The sequence below is a fragment of the Mirounga leonina genome, unplaced genomic scaffold (genome assembly GCF_011800145.1).
Source record: "Mirounga leonina isolate KUSES-001 unplaced genomic scaffold, KU_Mleo_1.0 Mir_125, whole genome shotgun sequence".
NCBI classification, from domain to species: Eukaryota; Metazoa; Chordata; class Mammalia; order Carnivora; family Phocidae; genus Mirounga; species Mirounga leonina.
In genome coordinates this window covers 79,875,777-79,898,199 of record NW_023270305.1, presented here as the reverse complement: position 1 = coordinate 79,898,199, position 22,423 = coordinate 79,875,777, and the positions used below count along the sequence as shown (strand labels likewise).

The 22,423-nt window shown below is 50.4% G+C and overlaps 1 protein-coding gene across 2 annotated transcripts in view; it reads right to left on the bottom strand.

The window, feature by feature from the left end:
* The window catches only part of SH3RF3 (SH3 domain containing ring finger 3), a 407,247-nt gene that overhangs the window by 189,177 nt on the left and 195,647 nt on the right, over positions 1-22,423 (bottom strand). For both annotated transcript variants that reach the window (XM_035001930.1, XM_035001931.1), the window contains exon 2: positions 3,184-3,459. In XM_035001930.1, coding sequence (XP_034857821.1) covers positions 3,184-3,459 — 276 coding nt within the window. The remainder of the gene's footprint in view (positions 1-3,183; positions 3,460-22,423) is intronic.

Here is a 22,423-nt window from a genome sequence, read left to right as displayed (position 1 = left end):
GCTTTTTGGAGTGGGACGACTATGAAGCTATAAAATATGCTTTTTATAGCTGCTTTACCAAAAGTAATTATTCATTCTCTTCTTAAATGAAGCAAGGACTTTGGTTTTAGAATGGCTCTGATTAATGCAATTTTAACAGGACTGTTCAAAAGCCAATGCTGAAGGTAAAAAATCTTGCTTCGATCCACCTGCTTCCTGCCTTTTTAAATCTGATCAATCCCATCACCATGATGCTTTTGAAAGGTAAGTGAGCATCATCCATGGATTTTAGAGACCCCTCTTCCCTTGCTGACTCCAAAGTGGAACACATGCAAACAACAAAGCATTCCAGGCAGGCAAAATCAAGCTGGTCTGAAGGAGTGATGCCAAGCCCAGAGTCACTTGAGGTGTGATATAAACGGAGGTTGTCAGATGGAACCAGCATCCCCGGCATGGGAACAAATGAGCTGGTCAGATGCACATGGAAGGGAAATGTCAGGCAAGCAGTGTGGGCAAGAGGAAATATGAACGGAGCAGGAGAGAGGCATGATTCCTCACCCATGTCCTTCAGAGGCTTTGTTTGAAGAGGTTTAGAGGTAAGAGCTGCAGAGAGAACAGGGGCTTGGTAGGGGTGCCTGTGCCCTAACCCAAGCAGACGGCAAAAGTAGGTGCTCCTAAAAAGGTTATGTGAACATGGCAGGGGATGGATGTCACAGCACAATTTTCGGTGGGAATCATGTGCAGCGGTCTCTAACTCTCCACATTAATCCATAGGATTCAAGAAAAAAAAAAGTCCTTGAAAAACACCCTGAGATACACACTTCCTACCTGACTTCCTGTGGGAACAGCCACATTCTGTGGCTGGAGACCACCCCCTGAGACCCTCTTGTGCCTGGTGCCTTTGCCCCTCAATCTTAACTCACATGCCATCTCCCCAGAAGCCCTCATGACCACAGACACCTCAACAGTGACGCCCGCTCACACCCCAGACACCATCGTTGTACCCCCAACCTAATTCCAAGTAAGAACAATGCCAACCACAGAATGAGTCTAAGAAAGCCTGAGTTCTAATTTTCCCCATGAGAATTACTTTACTGCTTCTTTTGAAATGCCAAACACGAAGGTCTATCATTGAATATTTTGGAGCCCTTACTAAATGCCTACTCTAGCTCCCTGGTGACCAGGGTTGTTCTCTGAGGCTGACTCTGGAACACTTATTTCTTAACTTGCTACTGCCTGTCTCTCCCACCAGACTTGAGGCTCTGGAGCGCAACAGGTCTGTCTGTGGCCCCTGGGTGTAGCACGGTGCCCAGCAGAGTTGGAGGCTAGTACATCTTGTTGGTAAGTGGACAAATGCCTCTCTATCCTCTTGTCCAATGCGCTCTGGGCTTCACCCTGGAGTTGAGTGCCCCAGGCAGAGGCTTGTAGAACACAGTAGGTTATGATGGTGGTGGGAAAGGCAGGCCTTTGCTCACGCCAGGGGAAGCTGGGGGCTCCAGCACTCTGCAGTGGTCAGTGCAAATTGAGCTCTCCTGGCTCGAAGAGCCTCCTCCAACACAATTCTGTGAGGACGCTGTCTGTTCCTGGAGCTGGCTGAGCTCAGAGAAGCCTGGAGCCATAACAGAGTCTGTCTCCTTAGCAAGAGCCCAACCAGAACCCGGGAGGTCGAGAGGGGTCCCTGCTCTTGGTGACAAGTGACAGCACAGAGCGTCACAGGCCCCCAGGGCGTTCTTCTCTCAAAGGAGGCTCTCCAGAGTCCATTGGGCAGAGAAGTGAGCAAAGTGGGGGCTCTGTCTGACATTGCACTCCAGGCAGCCTGTCACTCCAGGCCACAGACTGAGAGAGCCAGAGAGGAAGAGGCGGAGGGGGAAGGTAAGGGGGGACAGGTTTGGCTGCAGCTTCCTGGGAAACTGCATCAGCCAGATGACAATCAGAATTAGCATCAGAACACCTTGATGAAAGGAAGGAAGAAAGAGTTGAATCCATGAATGAAAAATAGATTATTCACTGTCACTCTGAACAATGGAACAAGACATAAATAGCAGCCATGTGCAGGACATGCCAATTTTGCTCAAAAATGGTGTGCACGGTACTCCAGCGGCCCTCCAGAAAGCTCAGTAGCACAGCCAAGTTCTGCACTGAGCAGATGGGGCAGAGGAAGACTAACAATGGCCTCTCAGAAGTGGGAAGGACGTGGGCTTGAAGTCAGAGATTCAGAGTTCTAGCTCTGTTATTCACAACCGTTATTTACAACAGCGCCCACATGAGGCAGGGGGTGCAGAGCGGGGAGCAGGACAGATAGGAAACAGAAGATGGAAGGTGGAAGGAGAGGCCCGAGCCACCAGCCTCAGGTAAGTGACTGTGCCTCTTGGAGCTTGGGCTCCAACATCAGGAAGACAGTTGAGATAAAGAGTGATGGGGCTGGTAAAGCTATCAAGGGCCACTGCTGTTACTGAACTGGGCAGAGGTAAGTGTTCCAGGGCCCCGACCCTGCCCAGCACCGGGAGAAGTCTGTCAGTGGAAGCAAGGAAGGAGGGACGCCCACGGATAAGAATGGAGCCCGTCGGTTGTAGTTAGTAAGGGACCATAAGGGTGTACAGGGCCATCATCACCTTAGTCCTCTCCACACTTGACAATCAAGGAGGCCCGGGATGGCCAGAAACCAGGCCCCTCCGCATCTCACTGGGCTCTGCTAGGACAATTCTGCCGGCAAATGCTATTTAGTCTGTCACCAGCCCGGGTCCCTCTCTGCAAGACTGACCTGGCCCTAAGCACACGTGTCTGTGCCCTCTGGTGCTCCAGAGCACAGGGCTGCAGCACGCTGGCTTCTGGGCCCTACCGCCCCTTCCCTGTGAGCTGAAGGGGTCTCTGCAGCAGCCTCCTCTGATGATCCCCCTCTCCCAGGGCCTGTCAATCTTGGAGAGACTTCACTCCTCTGCACCTGAGTTGCCACGGAGAGACACCATGACTCACCTAGGTGACAGAGGGTCCTGCACCTGTTACCCAGAGAGTGCCCTGGCAGCTCTCGGGTGCAGCTATGTGTCAGGCTGTGTGCCATCTCCTTCCATTCAACAAAAACTCAGGAAGTAGGAATAACTGCTCTCCCCACTTACTGAAGCACAATGGGGAGGAGCTTGGGCACTCGGGAAGGAGCCAGGATTCAAATGGAGGGTGGGTGACAATGTTCACAGGGGCCCTCCTTACCTTGGTGAAGGTCAGACAGTCCTTGTCCTGGTCTCTGTCCTTCATCTCGAAATCATAAAGTGCTTTGCCCTGGGGCGGGGTCTGCGGCAAGGGCCGGACGCACTGGATGTAGCTGGCGGGCAGGAAGCCGTGTGCCCCGTGCAGCTCCCCATGGTACCAGTGCTCGTCCACCCTGCGCCGCAGGATGATGATGTCGCCCTTGCTGAACTTGAGGTCGCCGGGTTCTTTCCCCTCGTAACTGTAGAGTGCCTTCCCATAGGGAAGCTGGGAAAGAGTCTGAAAGCAAAACATAGCATCTGGTTACTCAGCATGGCCTTCCTGCTGCCCTGTTAGATCTGTCTGGGATGGGGGGGCTCCTGTGCTGTGGGCACGTACAGAATGTCCCAGAGTGGTAAGTACTTCAAAAGAACAGACACCCTATATGGGGATACTCAAGCCCATGGCCCTGCTGAGACAAAACGGCCCCCATAATGGCAGTCCCCCCTCAAATAGTGCGTGTGAGAGGGGGGCCAAGCATGGTCCTGGACTGTCCACAGGAACCAACTCACTCTGCTGAAAAGGACTCTGGAACAGAAGCTAAACTACTATCATTTACAGGTGAGGAACTGAGGCATGGAGAAAGAGAAAGTAACTGGCCCAAAGCCCCACCCCCGTAAGGATAGCGGAATCCCTACCCAGGTGGGCTGGCTCTGATATTCTCATTCACTGCTCTGTGCTAAATTGTCTTCCACTGCGTGCTATTTCTAGCTGCCAGACTTCCAACAATTATTGTCCAATAACATTTTCCTGACTTCATCTCCGAACCTTCACAGCGACTCAGAACACATGTCAAGGGGCTTCTCAGGTCAAGGGGACAGACCCACACCTACTGTGGGACCTTCCCACTCACAGCCTTAAAGCCAAGGGCATACACCTGTGACATCCAGCCCAGAGGGACAGTGTGGCCATGGAAGGTGGAGGCCACCCCCGGGACATTGGTCCCCAATGCACTAGGAGTTCTAACAAGTGGTCCCTGCCTGTCACAACACACCCCCCACCATACACATACCAATGACAAATAGCTTTTTGATGCATATGGCAGTCTGGTCCAGAAGCACAATTTCAAGACCATAAAATAGTATCCTCTCAATGTCATGGGATGCTCTTGTCATCCTGTCAAAGATTAGCCAACCTTTCTGAAAGTGATCTGCCATCTTTGGTCTCTAATGGTGAATGACTGGTTCTGAAACCAAAACAGAATTTGTGGCAATCTTCTGCTCTTCTGCAATAAGGAGTCTGTTGAACCACCCTGAAACTTGATGTCACCATCCACTTCCCGGGCTCCTTAACTTAATTGGACCTGTCTCATAAAGACCAGTGGCCTCCTGGGTTTCTATTCCTCTTCCGTATGGGTGGCCAACAACCATCAACTGAGTAAGCTCTGTCAGAGGCCAAGTCTCTGCCAGAGGAAAACCAAAGGAAAACCCACTACTGTCCCTGTGGCAATACCCAACAATTTCCCTGACAGAAGCTGCATTTTCTTACCAGGGCTGTCTATGCCAAGGATTTCTTTAGTATTCAAATCAATCAATAGAACCACAAAAGCCTGCAGCAGTAGTACATCGAAAAGCTCTTTGTAGGGGACTTAATAACATGTTGGCAACTCAATCACTCTGCATTTATGTTTCAGCAATGTCAAATGACAGCAGTTAAGAGAGAACCTGCTGGCAAATTGACAAACAGCTACCGCTAACCAATTAAATAGTAACACCAGAGGATTTTTCGTTGCAGAACTCAATGAGGAAAAAAAAAATCAATTTGCTTCCAATAATACTCATCCTGGCTAGCTTTGTACGATAAGCACAATAGCCTGTAACAGGCCCTGATTTCAGACGGCTGAGGCAAAGCGGTGATTTGCAGAACAAGGACTGTGATCAGAAAAGAATGGAAGGGGCTGTTGGCTGTGAATCACCCGAAGGACCTCAGACACACAAAGGCCAGTCAGCCCCTGGCCCAGGGGTTCTCAGGGAGGAACAGTTTTGTCCCCCAGGGAATATCTGGCAATGTGTGAAGACATTTTTGCTTGTCACAGCTGGGAGGTGGGATGTTATTGGCCTCTAATGTGTAGAGGCGAGGGATGCTGCTAATCGTCCGGCAATGCACGGGGCAGCCCCCACAGCAAAGGACTGCCCCGCCCAGAACATTAACAGTGCCGAGGCTGAGAAACTCTGACCCAGCCTGTGAGGTTAAATTTACAATAAGACAGGGTAGCTTTCTTGTTCTATTTGAACTTAGTCTCTCACAACTTTAGAAGTTAAATATAACACTGACTTCCGTGATGGGACTCTTGTCACTACCGAGCACAGGAGAGGCTGAGACACCCATCAAGATAAGAGGCGTGAGAGGGACAGTAAGGAGAGAACCGGCTGTCAACTTGAAAATGGGCTTCAGCTCGGTGCACAACAGGAACCTTTGCTTTGCCTCCGGCCCCATTTCCTTTCACCCCCAGACCAAGCGGGGAGTGATCAAAGGCAATGTTTGGAGACCCAAAGACACTTGGGGTAGCTAGTAAATTTGCTACTCTTCATAACAAAGGAGAGCAAGAAAGGCCAGATTTGCACCTTTGCTTCGACGGGCTCTGCACCCCTCTGTGCGCTTGCATGCTGCTTGAACATTCGCACATCCCCATTCTCCCCGTGTAGCAGAGCCACTAGCATTCCCACTCTGGCCTGCCCCCACCAGCTCTGCCGGCTCCGTCGACACAGACGCCACTCGCCAGCACACTCCTATGCATGCTGTGCAATCCCGGCCCCCACCTGCCCGGGTGCAGCGAAGAGCCTGGGTGTAGTGACAAGAAACTGAGGCCCTTCCCATGCGGGAGGCCTGGCTCCGGGGCTGGTGCTCTTGAGTAGTGTGTCCTCCCAGTTCCTGTGAGGCACGTACTGCAGATGTTCAGGGGACCTGGTCTTTCACTGACTCTCCAGAATGGGCCTGTCCCCACCCATCTGGGCACCGTGGCCCCAGGCCTCCTGTACAGCCCAACACCTTCCACGGCCCAAACTCTGCCTGCCTCTCTCTCTGCTTCCAACATCCCTTCCAAGTGGTGGACTTTGTTCCAATCTAATCGCTTTCTCAACTTCTTGATCTGACGTCCCATGGCTGTCCCGAGAGCCTCCAACACTGCATTCCTCACCCTGGCCAGGGAACGCCTGCCCACCACCAAGCATGTACCCTCGGTGGCCCGTATGCCCACCCTCTCCCTCCACCTTAGCACTCATCCTCAAGTCCTACTGCCCTACTGGTAAGCGAGCCCTCAGGGAAACACTAGGCCTGCTTCCACCCGCCATGGCCAGGCCCTTCCTCTCTTCCACCTACACCACTGCAAACCTCCACTAGTGAGCCCTCAGGCCCAATCAGCCCACTGTGAGGCTGGATGCCTGAACACAGAGCTGATCCTACCCCCTGGGGCTCAGGAGCTTTCAGTGGCTACCTACTACCCTCAGGGAGGGGCACCAAGCTCCTCAGCATGGCATTCAGACTCCCCCACATGGCCTCAGCTCAGCTTCCAGCCACTGCTCGCTCCCGACATTCTTCTCCACAGCCCGTGCCAACCACAGGGGCAGCATCCTTGCTCAAAAAGAGCTCCTGCTTCTGGAACCTCTGGGGCTTGCCTACCACCTTGGCCCCTCCCTCTTCCTTCCAAACCTGGCAGCAGCAGCCTGTGTTCTCCTATGTCCTGGGAGCTTCTATTCCATCACACCCCTACCACACTAGTCCCTATTAAACCAAGCCCCAGGACAGGAGTGTCCGGCACATGGTAGGTGTCCTATGCATGTTTGCTCATTCAGCTGGGCTCAGTTTATTCCTGAGATAGAGCCTGGGTGGGGCTGGAAGTGAGGAAAGTCAGAAATGACAGATTTGACATGACACCCCTTGTAAAGCAGCATGCCCCCCAGAGATCCAGGGTAAGGGTGCTGATCCCAGCTCCACATGCAGGAGCAGAAGAGCAGATGTGCTAGTGGGTAGACCAGGGAAGGAGAGGGGCCAGGGACGTCTGAAGCAGCAGAAGCAGGGCAGGAGTGGCTTGCACGCATGGCCGCCCAGTCGGGGCCAGCCATCTCGTGACCCTGAGGTCAGATCACAGGGCTCAGAGCACACAGCACAGCCCTGCTGGCCCAGCCATGGTCTGGTCAGGCAGCCATGCTCTGGTCTGTGCCTGTGGGTGGGCAAGGACAGGGCGAGCGGAGAGAGGGAGCCATGGAGAAGGGAAGGGGGAGAGGCAGGCAGTACAGCCCACCTGAGAATTCCCTCCCCACACTGCCAAGATCAGCACCTGAGGGAGCAAAACTGAGATGCAGGACATACTTCTGAGGGCAATGATAAAAGTCAGGGACAACGCCAAGAGGCGGTTTCTTTAGGGGGGCAGAGCAGCCGGAACCTGGTTCTCACTGTGAGGAAAGGCTCTGAAATGGGGACTCTCAGACCTCCGAGGCGCCTGTCATCTTTAAAGCCCTTTCTAAGATTAACTTAATTAGTCCATGACAGGGCCTGGAGGCAGCACCCGCGAGGACCCTCCCAGCCCAAGGAAACTGAGCGGGTTTCCGTGTAGCCATTACCTCTCTGCCCGCAGACTGCTCCTTATAACCCATCAGCTGCGTGTGCTCCCCTCTGGAGGAATCCCATTCAAACAATGCCACTGAGCCGGCATTCTATGGGCTCAAGACATTAAGGAAAAGAAATAAAAGGAAAAGGGAAATACATCTGGGATGCCTACAGGATAATTAACACCAGCCACCCCTGCAAGGCATTAATAATAATTAAAACTTATAATGTCAATTTCATGGCTCATTACTCGGATGTAGCACACAAATCTTACTGTGGGCTTAATGTCCTACCCTGTGGAGACTTGGGTGCTCACGCATACACAGCAGCACCATCTCCATCTTTTATGGAGATCACCGTGGCAGCGGGGTTTGACAAATGTGCCTTCATTACAGCATGCTGCTGACAAGGCTCTAAGTCGCGCTGGCTTCCCTGGGCGTGGGGCCTGGAGCGTGTAGGGGAGGGCAGCGTGGCAGGGCCAGGTGTCACTCCTTCACATCCCCCAGCAAGCTCCGGTAACAGTGTGGACAAAGAACTCGCCCATGTTTTAGACTCTAAGGACTCAACCAGTCTCCCTTACTCAGAGCTTCCCAGGCAACACCTGTAGTGAGCATAGCTTCTAACTGCATGTTACCAGTGGAGGGCCCCCCTGGCCCATCAGCCCCAGGAGGACAGATAACATGCCTATTTTTTGTTCAATGTTGCATCCCCGACCCCTGGCCTGACATAGATCACGTGCTCAAAATATCTATTGAATGAATGAGCATATGGACCAGTCAAACCAACCCTGCAGGATTGGGCCTGGGCTAAAAGTTTCCCCTGCACATTTTTTTCCCAGGATGTGAGGTTCAGGGTCCTTGCAGCCCAAAGTCCCATTGCTAAGAGTGACTGGGCCTGGATAAATGGGGAAAATCCCAATGATTACTCGAGGAGGAGGGCATGACAACTGGAGGAACCAGGCTGAGCAAACACACAGAGTTGGACACAGACACAGTGCCGGACAGACTTGGACACAGACGTGGGTCTGCCTCCCACAGACATAGCAGAGCTGACGGGCACTGGGGAAACACATCCTGGCACGTTTCAGGGATGGTGAGCAGGCCACAGAAGGGAGGAGGCGGCCTCACCACAAACATGCCAAGCCTGCAGGGCCCACAAAAGTGGCAGAGATAGCTAACTGTCCCCCAATATCCACTTGCTCCTGCTTCTTGCCAGTGAGAATATTCCAAGTTTCAACTGGGGGTCAAGGTTACCCAGCTAGACTTCATTTCCCAGCCTCGCTTGCAGGTAGCCATGGCCATGTGTTGTAACTTAGTCATCTAGTACACGTGAGAGTGGCTCGTGCAATTCTGGACCCTGTTTCATAATGACCTTTGTAAGGAAATCCTAATGCCTGATTCTCCCTTCCATGGCCTGGATGGCAGAGGCGGTGGAGGTGAGCCAGCTTCTTCCACTCCAGATCCCCCTCCGAGCAAAAGAGAGAGGAACCCGCTCCTTGGATGGCCGTGTAGAACAGATCCCTGGACTGTTATGTGAGGAAAGGACACTTCACCTTACTCGGGCCGCTGTGCTTGGGGATCTTCTCACCAGAGCTCAGCTGGACCCTGAGTAACCCAGATGCTCTGGGGTGTGACTTACCATCTCTCCAGCTCGTAAGCAGTTTTCAAGGCAAAGTGTTGACCCCACACCACTATGGAGGTTACCATTCATGTATTCCCCGTTAGGACAGTACCATGAACACAAACCCTCTCAGGTTCAGAATTACTTGAAAAGCCATGATTTCATGCATTAAATGAAGTACTGAAACAGAGTCCCCCCCCTCTAGTTTATGTATCAAATCTGTGATAGAGATGTCACTACATCACACATCAACCAGGACGTTCCCAGGTTTTAGTTCTCCCCCTCTTCAAGCCCTTTCTTCCATTTTTCTCATTAAAAGCTTTGCATTGGGTGCTGGACTTTTGTTCCTTTCACTCTTCTGTTCTAATGATTTTTTTTTTTCTTTCTGGTATTTGCATACATGTGCTTCCAAGAATTTATGGAACAGCACGACATGCCAGACCCTGCAGTAGGCTACAGGGGAGTAAGACACATCCCTTTGTTCAGAGGGTCACCAACCTGGGCAACAAAAGAGAAATGCACATTTTGTCCCCCAGCTCAGGTGGGGTGAGGACAACACTAGGCCCTCACCATGTGATGCAGACGTAAGCTGTCTACAGCCAAGAGTGGCCATTAGCCTCCATGTTGAGCACGAGTTTCATGTTTCACCAAGATTTGTGAGGATTAAAAAGAAATTGTACCTTTTTCTCTTTTTTCTTTCTTTTTCTTTTACTTTTCCTGGATCTTGTCAAAGGCTCTCTTCTCAGCTTTGCCTACAGTTCTATGCACTTTGGCAGTCAGTTCACTGATGTTAGTGGTAATTTGCTAGAAGGTGGGAGGGCTTAACTTCTCCGTCTGAGCTGTTAGAAGTGAGATTTAAGGAAACCCATGTTCTGCCTTAGAGACATCTGGTGACTTTGGGCTGGATGGAGTCATCTGTATGTGGAAGGTGTGAAGCCCCTTGGGTTCCTCCAGACGAATGGTGCTATATAAAGCAATAGCGTGCTTACACCATAGAAGGCCTGTGGCTCTTTGAACTTCTTCTCAATTAGCTGACACAACTTTGTAATAAAATCATCATGGCATAAGAAATAAAACTTTTCAAAACAACATGCTCCTCTTCAAAGAATTTATGCTTTAAAAAACTTCAGTCACCCTTCTGAGGGTGTGAAGCCACTTTCTAAGCCACTTGCATATGTGACCCTGGAAAGAGGAGAGATACCGGGGCGCCTGGGTGGCTCAGTCGTTAAGCGTCTGCCTTCGGTTCAGGTCATGATCCCGGGGTCCTGGGATCGAGCCCCGCATTGGGCTCCCTGCTCAGCGGGAAGCCTGCTTCTCCCTCTCCCACTCCCCCTGCTTGTGTTCCCTCTCTAGCTGTCTCTCTCTGTCAAATAAATAAAATCTTTAAAAAAAAAAAAAAAAAGAAAGAAAGAGGAGAGATACCAGGATCAAACAAAGTCCAGCAGAGAGAAGGTGAGATCCAAAATTAAGGTCTTCTGGAAGCTGAGTCTCAGGAAAAGTTGCTCCTAACAAGGACATAGCTCAGTTAGGAGGGGTTTTTTTTTCTATTTGGGGAGATTTATAGCCAACATTAATGGAAATATTGAGAGTGAAGATGATTCTGGGGAAAGTACACATGCACACACATGCACACACACATGCGTGCGTGCACACATGGACATGCTCACAGACTGGGCCCGGGCTCAGCACTCACACTGATGAGGATCGCAGACATACAGTAGAGAGCTCTCGAGTGTGACGATCAGATCTCTAACATCCTCCTCCCCGTCCTCAGGGAACACGCGGGCTCCTTACCACCAGGGCTAGGAGCTCGCTTTTTACTACCCACATGAAGAGGAATAAAGGAAAGCCTCACAGTCACCAAAACAAAGTCCGCCTCTGCTGACCCCCGGCACAAGACCACTGCTGAGGCCAGCTGGACTGACTCTTGGGGTGCCAGCTTCTCGCCCCGCCATGAGCACAGGCTGGGGGAGGGGAGCATGCATACTTGTACGTGCCCCTTCTCCCCTGCACACCTGTGCAGCCTTCAAAGTCTGAGCAGCTTCTCACCACACACAACTGCATTTCTCTGCACCAGCTTTTTCAGAGTCAGCTGGTTTTACAGAGTTTCCACAGGAACACTACAGTGTGTCCCATTCTGGTCAAACAACGGCTTCACCACATTCTGTTTCGCCAGCAATCTCTCTATTCTGGGTTGCAAAGACAAAGATGGCCTGGGAGAAGCTTCTCAGAAATGCTTGCGTTGTCCAACTCCCGATTATCTACGCACGCCATGGCAGGGGTGAGGGAGCACTATACTTTACCATGTGTTTCAGCCCTCCTCGCTGTGCCCCTCAGAGGGCCCTGGACACACAGTGACTGAGCCGTCACCACACAGGGCCCGGGCCTACCTTCTCACTCTCCTCCCGAGAGAAGAGAAGGGAGCAGCTCGACAGCCAAGGTCAGGAATGAAAACCAGAGGGTTCTATGAAAGGGACAGCAAAGGGATCCGAAGGTCGAGGCCCCTGACCAGAATTCCGTAAGTGCACTGGTCCAGGGATGTGGGTGCCAGCAGGCAGAGCACACAGCCACACAAGAAGACTCCCAGGGGCTGCAAAGGAGGCTGACCACCAATAACGGGTGTGGCCTCCCTTCCCTGAAATCAAGACAGATATGCCTGGGCAGAGGCAACAGCCTGCGCTCCCTCTTGGCTAGGAGAGGCGGAATCTGACTGCGCAAACGGCCAGCCCACTGAAGGGCTGAGTGATGCCCCACATGGGAGCGGCCGGGCTTTACCGCACCCCGTTGGTTTCCAAACTGCTCCAGCCCAGCACCCAGCATGACCCTCCAGGAGAGAGTGTGTGCCCCACTCCCCTACCTCCAAAGCCGCCACGTCAGTTCTGCTCTCCTTCATTTTCATAACATGTTTCCACTCAAGAGCTTGCAAAGGTTCAAAGGGTAACAAAACCAGGTTCTCAACCGCTGCGAGACACCCTGTTGTACACGCACAACCTGTGTTCTGTCCGGCACCAGCCAGCTCTCCGTGGACCTCCTCCCCCGCCCGCTCACAGCCCCTGCTGCCTGTGAGCCAGGCTCTCCCCCGCATCTGCCCCTGTGACCTCACCGGGCTCCACAGATCCTGCCACTCTGGGACCTGTGAAGGCCTATTTGTGCTTCAGTCCATGACCTACCCAGACTGTGAAGGATGCCCTATGACGTCTGGCTCATAAAGGAAATCAGAAGTAATTCTGTTCTGACAATTATGAAAACATATGAGTATTAGAATTGCCTGGAAGTTTTAACCCTAGGCTTGGCAGTCTTATAACTAGGGTGTTAGTAAGTATTATTCAGAGACCAAAACACCTAGTTCAGTCTCCTGAGACCCACCTTTAATACCCTGTGCAGAAAGAGGCGTGTGTGAATAACACGTATGTATGCACGCAAGCACATCCATACATACACATGCTCAAACGGTTCCTCAAACCTAATCCGCCCACCACACACGCAGGTCTATTGTTCTGAAGTCAGAGAGGAGAAAGAGAAGGTGAACATCTAATATTAGCATAGATCAGGAGCTGTTAAACCATGGGCCTGGGGGCAAATCCATCCTGCCCGCTGTCTTTGTAAATCAAGCTTTATGGGGACGCAGCCACGCCCGTCCATTTACAACAGCCGAGCTGAGTACTTGCAACAGTCCATATGGGCCACAAAGCCAAAAGCATTCACTATCTGGCACTTCACAGAAAAAAAGTCTACTGACTCCTGGAATGGAAGGTCAAAGCTAGCAACGGACCAAGGTCTGAGGCTTGCACAGTTCCCACTCGTTCCTGGGTAAAGGAGGGGTGGTGGCTGCTGGGCCCCTCTGTGTGGGTGGAGTGTGCGCTCCATTTCAGAACAGCATGCCACTTCTACTGTCAAAGCCGCAGTTGGGGAAGTGGAGACAGCCCTGGTGTGGGGGTGGCCTTGCAGGGTGCCGTGTGACAAATCACCTCCATACGCAGGGCCTCCGTTCTCCCATACACTGGAGATAATAAAATCTGTCCTTCCAAATTTTCTAGTAATGTCAAGAGAATAAAATTGATGGCATGTAACGAGCTTTCTGTCTCTTAATGAAGAAGGTGCTATAAAAATGATCATCGTAGACTGCTTGCTGAGGCAAACAGATGTTCCAGGATCCTGGATGCTGGTGCTAGAAAAGGCACCACTAATGACCCCTAAGTGTAGACTGGAAGTAGCATCAGATGGATGAGGCGAGGATATTGCCCCGCCTGGCATCTGCACACATTGGCTCCATCATACGCTGGGTGAAAGAAATACCAGCAAAGGTCTAGCGTGTTGTCCTCAGCTGTGACCTCCTCTCCTTCCCTGTGTCTCTGGGCACTGCTTAGGGTCCTGGGAGTCCTTCCCACCTTGCTTCCAAAGGGATGCTCTTCATCCGGACTCCCGCGGTTCCTGCCACCCCTTCATCATAAGCACTGGCCACTTTCCCCTCAACTCTTGGGATGCGCCGTATGCTGCTTCCTGCACTCACCCTGTGTGACCCATGGACTCCTCACAGCCACCCATGGGTTGGTCTTAGATCACTGACACTCTACAGATGGAAACAGGCACAATGAAGTTCAGGAACTTGCCCAAGGTCCCAGATGTGGGAGGAAACAGCAGACCAGGGTCGGAGCCCAGGGGGTCTGACTTCCAAGCCTGAGCACCAACGCACCACTTACATGGCCTTCTAAAAATAACATGACCATTTATTTAGCTGCTACTTCATGCCAAACACTCCAGATAACTCGATTATTGCTCACAGGAACCTTGTGAAGTAGGAATTACTATTGTCATTTTACTACTGAGGAAAATTAAGACAGGCAAGGAAGTTCCTCAGTGTCAAGGGGCTTGTAAGAGGGGACCAGCTTCCAGCTCATAACCCCAGCCTGCCTCCTCACACTCCCAAAGCGGGAGAGGAGCCCTTGGGGGCGCTCTGATGATTACCTGGAAGGAAACATGGAAGGAAAAGGAAAGATGTGGACAGGTTATCCACCGGGCCAGAAGGGTCCAGATCTTTGTTTGCATTTATCCACCTCAGAGAAGTAGTAGTCATTTCCCCACTTTCTGGGAAGACCACATCAATATTGTCAACTGATGTGGAGACGTTCCTAGACATGTCCTAGACAATGGTTACCTAGAGGAGAGCATGGCTGACTACTGCAGCATGCCCTGGGCTGGGGATTGTGGTCTGTACCTTGAGAAGTGGTCTCTGTCTGGCAGCTTACTGCCCCTATGATCCCTCCCAGGGGAAGGGCTCGCTGCCTGCAACCCCAGCCCCTCCATCGCAGGCACTGTTGGGTCTGAATCCAGGGGTGTCCAGGCCAGTCCTATGTCTGACATCATAACCAAGGTTCCTAAGGGAAGCACTCACCAGAGGCTCCTTTATGGGGCCAAAAGGGCCTCACACTGTATACCAGGATCTCCAAACACCTCAGAAGGTCAGGAGGTCAGGAAGGAAAACAAAGGCTTCCCATCCTTCAGCATCTGTTGTTTTTCAAAAAAGAAAGTAGCGGCAGATGGTTCCTTCTGACCCTACTTCAATTGAAACTAACCAGCAAATAACCTTTAAATATTTTTTTACACATTATGGTTTTAACGCTACCCTCCACCTCAAAAAAGAAAAAGTAATACAAGAAGGCAAGGGGAAAAAGAAGATAATTGTAAATATCCATGCAAAAAAAAAATAAAGTTTCCCTAAGAATCCAGCTTTATTTAAGAGCAAAGAAGGGAGGCCTGAGTTAGAATCCTGGACCCTGGAGAGTCGGGATGGCCGCGCAGCAGTGCGTCTAAGAGCTTGACTTTGCCGCATGCTGGATGCCCTGCGCCTCAGTGTCCTCATCCACAAAATGGGCGTCATAAAGTACTTCTCTCCGAGGGATCTTGTGAGAGTAAGTGAGGTAACAGCTATCAGTACTTGTACAGAGAACCTGGTGAGTACCACGGTTTCCTGTTAACTTCCCAATGATAATACCGTCAGAACGCAGCACATCACCTGTTTGCTACAGACGTCCACATCACACAACACGGAGACAGGCACATTCTGTAAAAACAAAGACCTTAGCAAAATAAACTTGATCATGATAGTGTATTAGTCAGTTATAAGAAGAAAAGCTGTCCCATTGACAGAAAGATGGGTGCCATACTCCCCGAGACCCCAACACATCGCCGTGACGGGGTTTTAGGGCAGCACCTCAAGGACTGTTCTTGCTTTCCTTCTCACCTGTCCCTCATCACCACGTGAGGAGCACAGTTTGCCGTGTGGGAGATGGCATACCACAGACCAGGCGGGCATGGCCCCTGGCCATAGGGGAGTCACAGGGCAGATGGGGGGCAGGCCAGGAGGGAGACAAATAGCACCAAGCTCCCAGTGGGCTCTGAGCTTGGGGTCCCGGGCAGGGTGGGCCTGGTCTTCCCATAAGCAGAAGGGGGTCATGGGACTACTGAGGGTCCTTTCACCTACAGACAGGTCCTGAGGTTCTTAAAAATCTTTTTGCCATGCTGGGTCAATCTCAGAGAAAACATCCTATTAGCCCCTTTTCTAGATTTTCTCTGTTTTCTATAAACTGCTTTAGGCACTTTAGATACATGATAGAAAAGCATGAAAACTTCAAGCCCTGAATTAACATTTTGAATATAAATAGGTTTTGCTATTTAGTCAAAAAAAATCAAGCATGAATCAAAGGATAGCTAATGGTTTGGGCTAAATTCATGCATATATTGAATTTGCCTGCTTTCCACGAATCCTGCAATTTGCTAACTATATATAGGATAGAGATCTGGGTGTGCGGGGCTCAGACCACTGTTTGGCCTGGGACAGGCGGGCGCTGGGGCAGAATTCTTCACCGCACCATGCAGGCTGAGCCTTGATGAACACGGCTGGAGCTAGCAGGGATCCCTTGGTGCTTCATTTCCATGTTGATTTACAGAAATCATTAACTCCAGATATTTATTTATAAAATGCTGGGCCAACTTTGGAATGGAAATCACCACAAAATTGGATGTCGCACTTTTATAGACTTCAGGTGAACTTCATAAATCAATGATTGATGCAAATAGTCTCACTAAGGAGAAACAAACGAATGGCCTCTGGAGTCACTGCCACAGCGTGGATGTGAGCGTGGTAGACTCAGCTGCCAGGGCCGGCATCCTCCCCTCGCGCAGGGGCCGGGTCATGCAACAGCAGCTTGCAAGCTGCAAGGGAGGTGCACAGTGAGCCCCCGGCATTTGTTAGCCAGGGACTTGAGGGAGAAATTTCCTGGAGGCAGCTTCACTCTGAAATGTATTTCATATGCTAGAGAATGAATCCTCCCAGTTACTACCTATTTTATCGATAAGAAATTCCTTCTTGAAGACTTCAGGCTTTAGTGTGACTTTGTAAACCCTTTTAAAGTGCAAATGGGGTCTCCAGTTGTCCTTTTACCCCACCTAGAAAAACAAGACCACCTCTCCAGCACAGAACCTCTTCCCCCGCATAAAGGAGGGTCTTTCTTCTGCTGGCTGGCTTCTGGGCCAAGTAGTGATATCTGACCTGCCTAAAATATTCAATATTTTTGAGTTTACTAAAATATTAAAGAGCTCACTTGGCTTGCCTGAATTCTTAAAAATTAGGAAGAGGAACGCCATCTACTCTAAACATGTTCTGATAGGCAGTGAACAAAACACCATAAAGTCCCTGCCTTCACGGAGTTAATGTTCCAGCAAAAGGACAAGCAAGAAAACACTTAAGTAAGTAAAATTGAGAGGCTAGAAAGGAGTAAGTGCTAAGGGGCAAACAAATCAGGGAAAGTGACAAGAAATGCTGGGAAGGGGGCACGTTGGAATCATAGAGGGGTGTCACCAAGCAGGTCATTCTGGGCAGCCCTGAGTTGGGTGCACGGGGCTTCGGAGGGTGGGAGGGAGCCAGGGGAGGCCAAGCAGCTCCAGGAGTTCTGGAGGGAGGGCTCTGAATGACATGGGTGCAGTCAGGGGCTCTGCATTTGCAAACTGAGGCACAGGAAGAGGATAAAGAAGGACACAGAAAATTCCTTCTTCGGGGGAACATTTTAGGAAGAGATGAGCTGCTTGCTTGGGGCAGGTGAGAGGCTGTGCCTCTGAGCCCCAACAGCTCTGCCCTCAGGTCGGTCAAGTCCAGCATTCTGGATCAGGCTCAGGACAAAGGCAGCATTCGCCCTGCCAGGATGCTATAGAACATCCTGATGCACCTGCACTGAGCACACACAAGTTTTCCTTCTGGAGCAAGTAGTGGTATAATCAGTAGTATCCTGTGCAGAAACAAAACCATAACCTGAATGCTGAGCAAGTATGTGAGCTATCAACACTGTGATATAAACCATGTTCTCTGAGCCCCAAATTGAGAAACATGGCCTGGGAGGGCATAAAGATAAGTAAACACACAACTTCCAAAGAAAATCCAGCCTAAAACAGAGAGAAGAGAACAGGGACCCAGAAACTTCTCAACAAAAATGCTGGGTCCTCCAAACATGTAGTAAGTCAGTCTGCCTGCTTTCCGGGCACTCTGCCTATCAAGTGCTACCTAGAAGCAGGTGGCATAGAGTATTCTGCCTGAGACAGCAAAGAGAAACAGGTGGGAAGAAAGTGATGGAGCAGGGCCTAGCAACCATCACATAGTGTTCTAACGAGCTGAAGGGAAATAATTTGTAACTTATTCTCTCCTCTATATTTCCTCTTGTCCCACTTACTAGCTCATTAAGAAGCATGCCTTCTTGTTGCCACATCATCTGCCCTGCTGGATTCCCTTCCTCTCTTGCTGGGATCACACAGCACATGGGAAGTGAGGCCCCCTTGTCCTCATGGCAGGGGCGGGGGTACCCAGAGGGTCCTCAGCTCTCTCTCCACACCAGCCACTACCCTTCCCACAGACAACCAAGTCTTTACCTCCTGTTTTCTGGGAAAGTCATCCAAGGGCAAAGTCAGACAGGAAATTATCAGACCCACAGAGCAGCGTTCTTTACCATGAGGGGGACTCACAGGGGAGGAGGTACCAAACAGCGAAGTGGTCTTTAAATGACTAGTGTGCAAATGAAGAGTTGGCTGAGATATGAATGAGTGGTTGGACTTTTTAAAAATCTTGGAAATGTGCACCTATCTTTAAAACTTTTTTTATAATTTTTTTATTATGTTATATTAGTCACCATACAGTACATCATTAGTTTTGATGTAGTGTTCCATGATTCATTGTTTGCGTATAACACCAGTGCTCCATTCAGTACATGCCCTCTTTAATACCCATCACCAGGCTAACCCATCCCCCCACACTCCTCCGCTCTAGAACCCTCAGTTTGTTTCTCAAAGTCCACAATCTCTCATGGTTCATCTCCCCCTCCGATTCCCCCCCCTTCATTTTTCCCTTCCTTCTCCTAATGTCCTCCATGTTATTCCTTATGTTCCACAAATAAGTGAAACCATATGATAATTGACTTTCTCTGCTTGACTTATTTCACTTAACATAATCTCCTCCAGTCCCATCCATGTTGATGTGAAAGTTGGGTATTCATCTTTTCTGATGGCTGGGTAATATTCCATTGTATATATAGACCACATCTTCTTTATCCATTCATCTGTTGAAGGGCATCTCGGCTCTTTCCACAATTTGGCTATTTCGGACTCTGCTACTATGAACATTGGGGTGCATATGGCCCTTCTTTTCACTACATCTGCATCTTTGGGGTAAATACCCAGTAGTGCAATTGCTGGGTCATAGGGTAGCTCTATTTTTAACTTTTTGAGGAACCGCCACACTATTTTCCAAAGTGGCTATACCAACTTGCATTCCCACCCACAGTGTAAGAGGGTTCCCCTTTCTCCCCAACCTCTCCAACATTTGCTGTTTCTTGTCTTGTCAATTTTTGCCTTTCTAACTGGTGTAAGGTGGTATCTCAATGTGGTTTTGATTTGAATTTCCCTGATGGCTAATGATGTTGAACTTTTAAACAAATTTACCACCTTTCAGAAGTTATTCTAAGATGCTATAATTATTCATTTATTTTATATAACATTATTAGGTGAGTATTATTATCATCTCCATTTACAGATGAGGAAACTGAGTCACAGAAAAGTTAAGAAACTTGTTCAAGGTGACATAGCCAGGCCTTATCCTCTATGCCAGGGATCAGCAAACTTTTTCTGTAAAGAGCCACATAGTAAATATTTTAGGTTTGCAGGTCTCTTGACAAACCAACTCCATTCTGCCGTTATAGCATGAAAGCAGCCATAGATTCCATAGATTATACCTCAATGAATGGATGTGGTTGTATTCTAATAAAACTTTATTTATAAAAATAGGCAGTGGGGTAGGTCTGGCCTTAAGGTTGGGATTTGCTGCTCGAAGTATGTTGTCTCACTTTGTGTTCTGCAAAATGTGATCACTCTCAAACTGTCCTCAAGGACAATCAGGCTTAATCTGTTATTTTGTGTTTTTGAAAGCAAGAAACCAATGGATTGACTTTCTTAAAATCTGATGCCCAAACTGAGGGATCAAATTGGTCATGTACAGTATTTTATGCAATTTAGTGATACAAGACAACATGTCCAACAAGGAGAAGCCAAAGAATTTTGAAGGTAAAATTAATGACCCTAACTTGAATTTTCAATTGCAGGCAGATGAATGCCTGAATTAGACAAATTTAGGCAACGCCATCGTTTTTCTCTGGGGTACAAGCCTGGCACTGGCTGCCAGTGAGACCATGCCCGAAGCAATGTTTAACTCAGGAGATGTGTTCTGGGTTCAGAACCGAGGTCTATTCTGGAAAATGCTTCAGGGCCAGTGCCTGGGCTCTATGGCCATTCCCCAATTCCTGGCAAGGCTGCAGGGAATCAGACTGGAGGGGACTGTGTGCAGCTCAACTCAGGCCAGGCTCCTGGCACACTCATCTTCCCCAGGGCCCCAGGCTAGGGTGCAGCCTGGCCCCACCTGCTGCTGGGGATAAAAGACCACCAGCTATACTTGTCTTCTGTAAGCTGCGATGGCACGGGCTGCCAAGGCTTTGCTTTCATGCTTTATTTCCACCCCATCAGAATAGCTCAAAGGAACCCATTAGTTTCGGATCCTTTATTCTGCATGGCAAGAGATACTTCAATACAGTTGTAAGGATGCAATTAGCATACCGTGTGAATTCAAGAGCACGATCCCGAGTGCTATCCATGCACACGAGCACCCGAACGGCTGCACCCTGACCTCCTGGGACGGTAAGAACTGCTCAGCAGAGGGATGCCAATGCGCACACCTCCCGCCCACTACGGGCAGCCCCAGCCTCCTCAGCACTGCAAGGAGAGTGGAGCGTGGCATCCCGACAGAACCAAAGGCAGTCTGTCTGGGAGGAGCGGAGTGGAGGGGGCCTTAGTGCCCAGTATGTGGCCGGGCCGGGAGAAGGCCCTGTCCCTCCGTCCCACACACAGTCTTGGGAAGAGGCACGGGTCGGAGGCAGAGCGTCACAGAACTCCATGCCGCTTCAGCCTCGCTCAGGCTGCCGGGCTGCCCTCAAGAGCCGATTCCTGGGAACCAGCCCTGCCTGCAGGCCCACCTTCATCACCTGCTATGGAGATGGGACCAGGAGCACGGGTGCTCACAGGGAAGAGCTGAGGCTGCAGACAGAGGACAGAAGATGAGGGGGCAGAGGCTAGCAAGGCCTAGCCGGTCGGATGCAGGCGGCCTGAGGGAGGGCCCAAGGCCGCAGTGGCCTCCCTCTGAGGGGTGAAGCACCTCGCCTCCTGCTTACAGTCAGCCTTGGCCCACATACACACAAGCAAGGGCACCCACACTGTCTTCACCAAAGACCTGGGAACCGTTATTAACGTAATTCATTCAACCGCCCAGGATTAACTGGCCACCTAATATGTGCCACAGTTCTAGGAACCACTAACGTGTTAGAAACAAAATAGACAGAAATCGTCTATGCCCCTGAGAGAGCATACATTTTAGAAGAGGAGAGACACATACATAATCGTTACATATATGTAGCACATTGAAGGCAGGAAGTACTAGGGAGGAAATACACCGGGAAGAGGACAGGAAGTGTCACTGGGGTTGGGGATGGTCTGCAATTTGAAATTAAGTCCAGTTCTGGGGGAAGTGCCCCAGGCAGGGAGGACACAGGCAATGCCCAGGTGAAGGCCCAGGCCCTTCAAGAATTCCTCTGCTCACACTCAAACTGGTGTCTTTAGAATGGCAAAAAGAAAAGTGAGAAGCAGGGGAGAAGGGAGGAGGCAGGAAGAAAGTTTGGGGGGCTGCGAACTGATGACATATGAGGGACTTTTCTGATGGCCAATTCCTGAATCTTGCTCTGGCACACAGCCCTGTGGGGCAGGGGGAGGGTCTGTGTACAGCATCGGGGGCTGTCAGCTTCATGAACCTAAACACCAGCACTCCTGATGCTCCAGGAAACAGATCCAGGCACAGAGCATGGAGAGAAGGGAGAAACCATCCTGGTCATCTGGGATAGAGCATCTTCCTGTGCTCAAGAGAAAAGCTGACGAGTCCTTTTTAGATTTTGGTCCAAAGTCAACAACAGATGCTACAAAGATTCCAAATGGCTGGCTTTTCACATGAGGCTCAGAAGCGGCTAATACGTGGCACAGCCTCCACTCAGCGCATGTTTACTGGGCACTCCCTTTATGAAACACTACGCAGGTGCCAGCACCACAGAGAGGAGGGACTGCGAGACCCTAACCAGGGGGTTCACAGTCCCTGCACACACAGCGTGTTTGCTCATGGGCACCAGGGTGAGAACACACACCCACACCACACCCACACACATACCACACACCATACACACACACATATGCCACACCACACACACACATACCACACACACACACCATACACACACAACACCCACACACATTTACCACACCATACACGCACACACACTACATCATACACACCACCCCATACACAGACACACACCACCCCATACACACACACACACACACCATCACACACACACACATATACCACACCGTACACACACACATACACCACCACCACCACCACACACACACC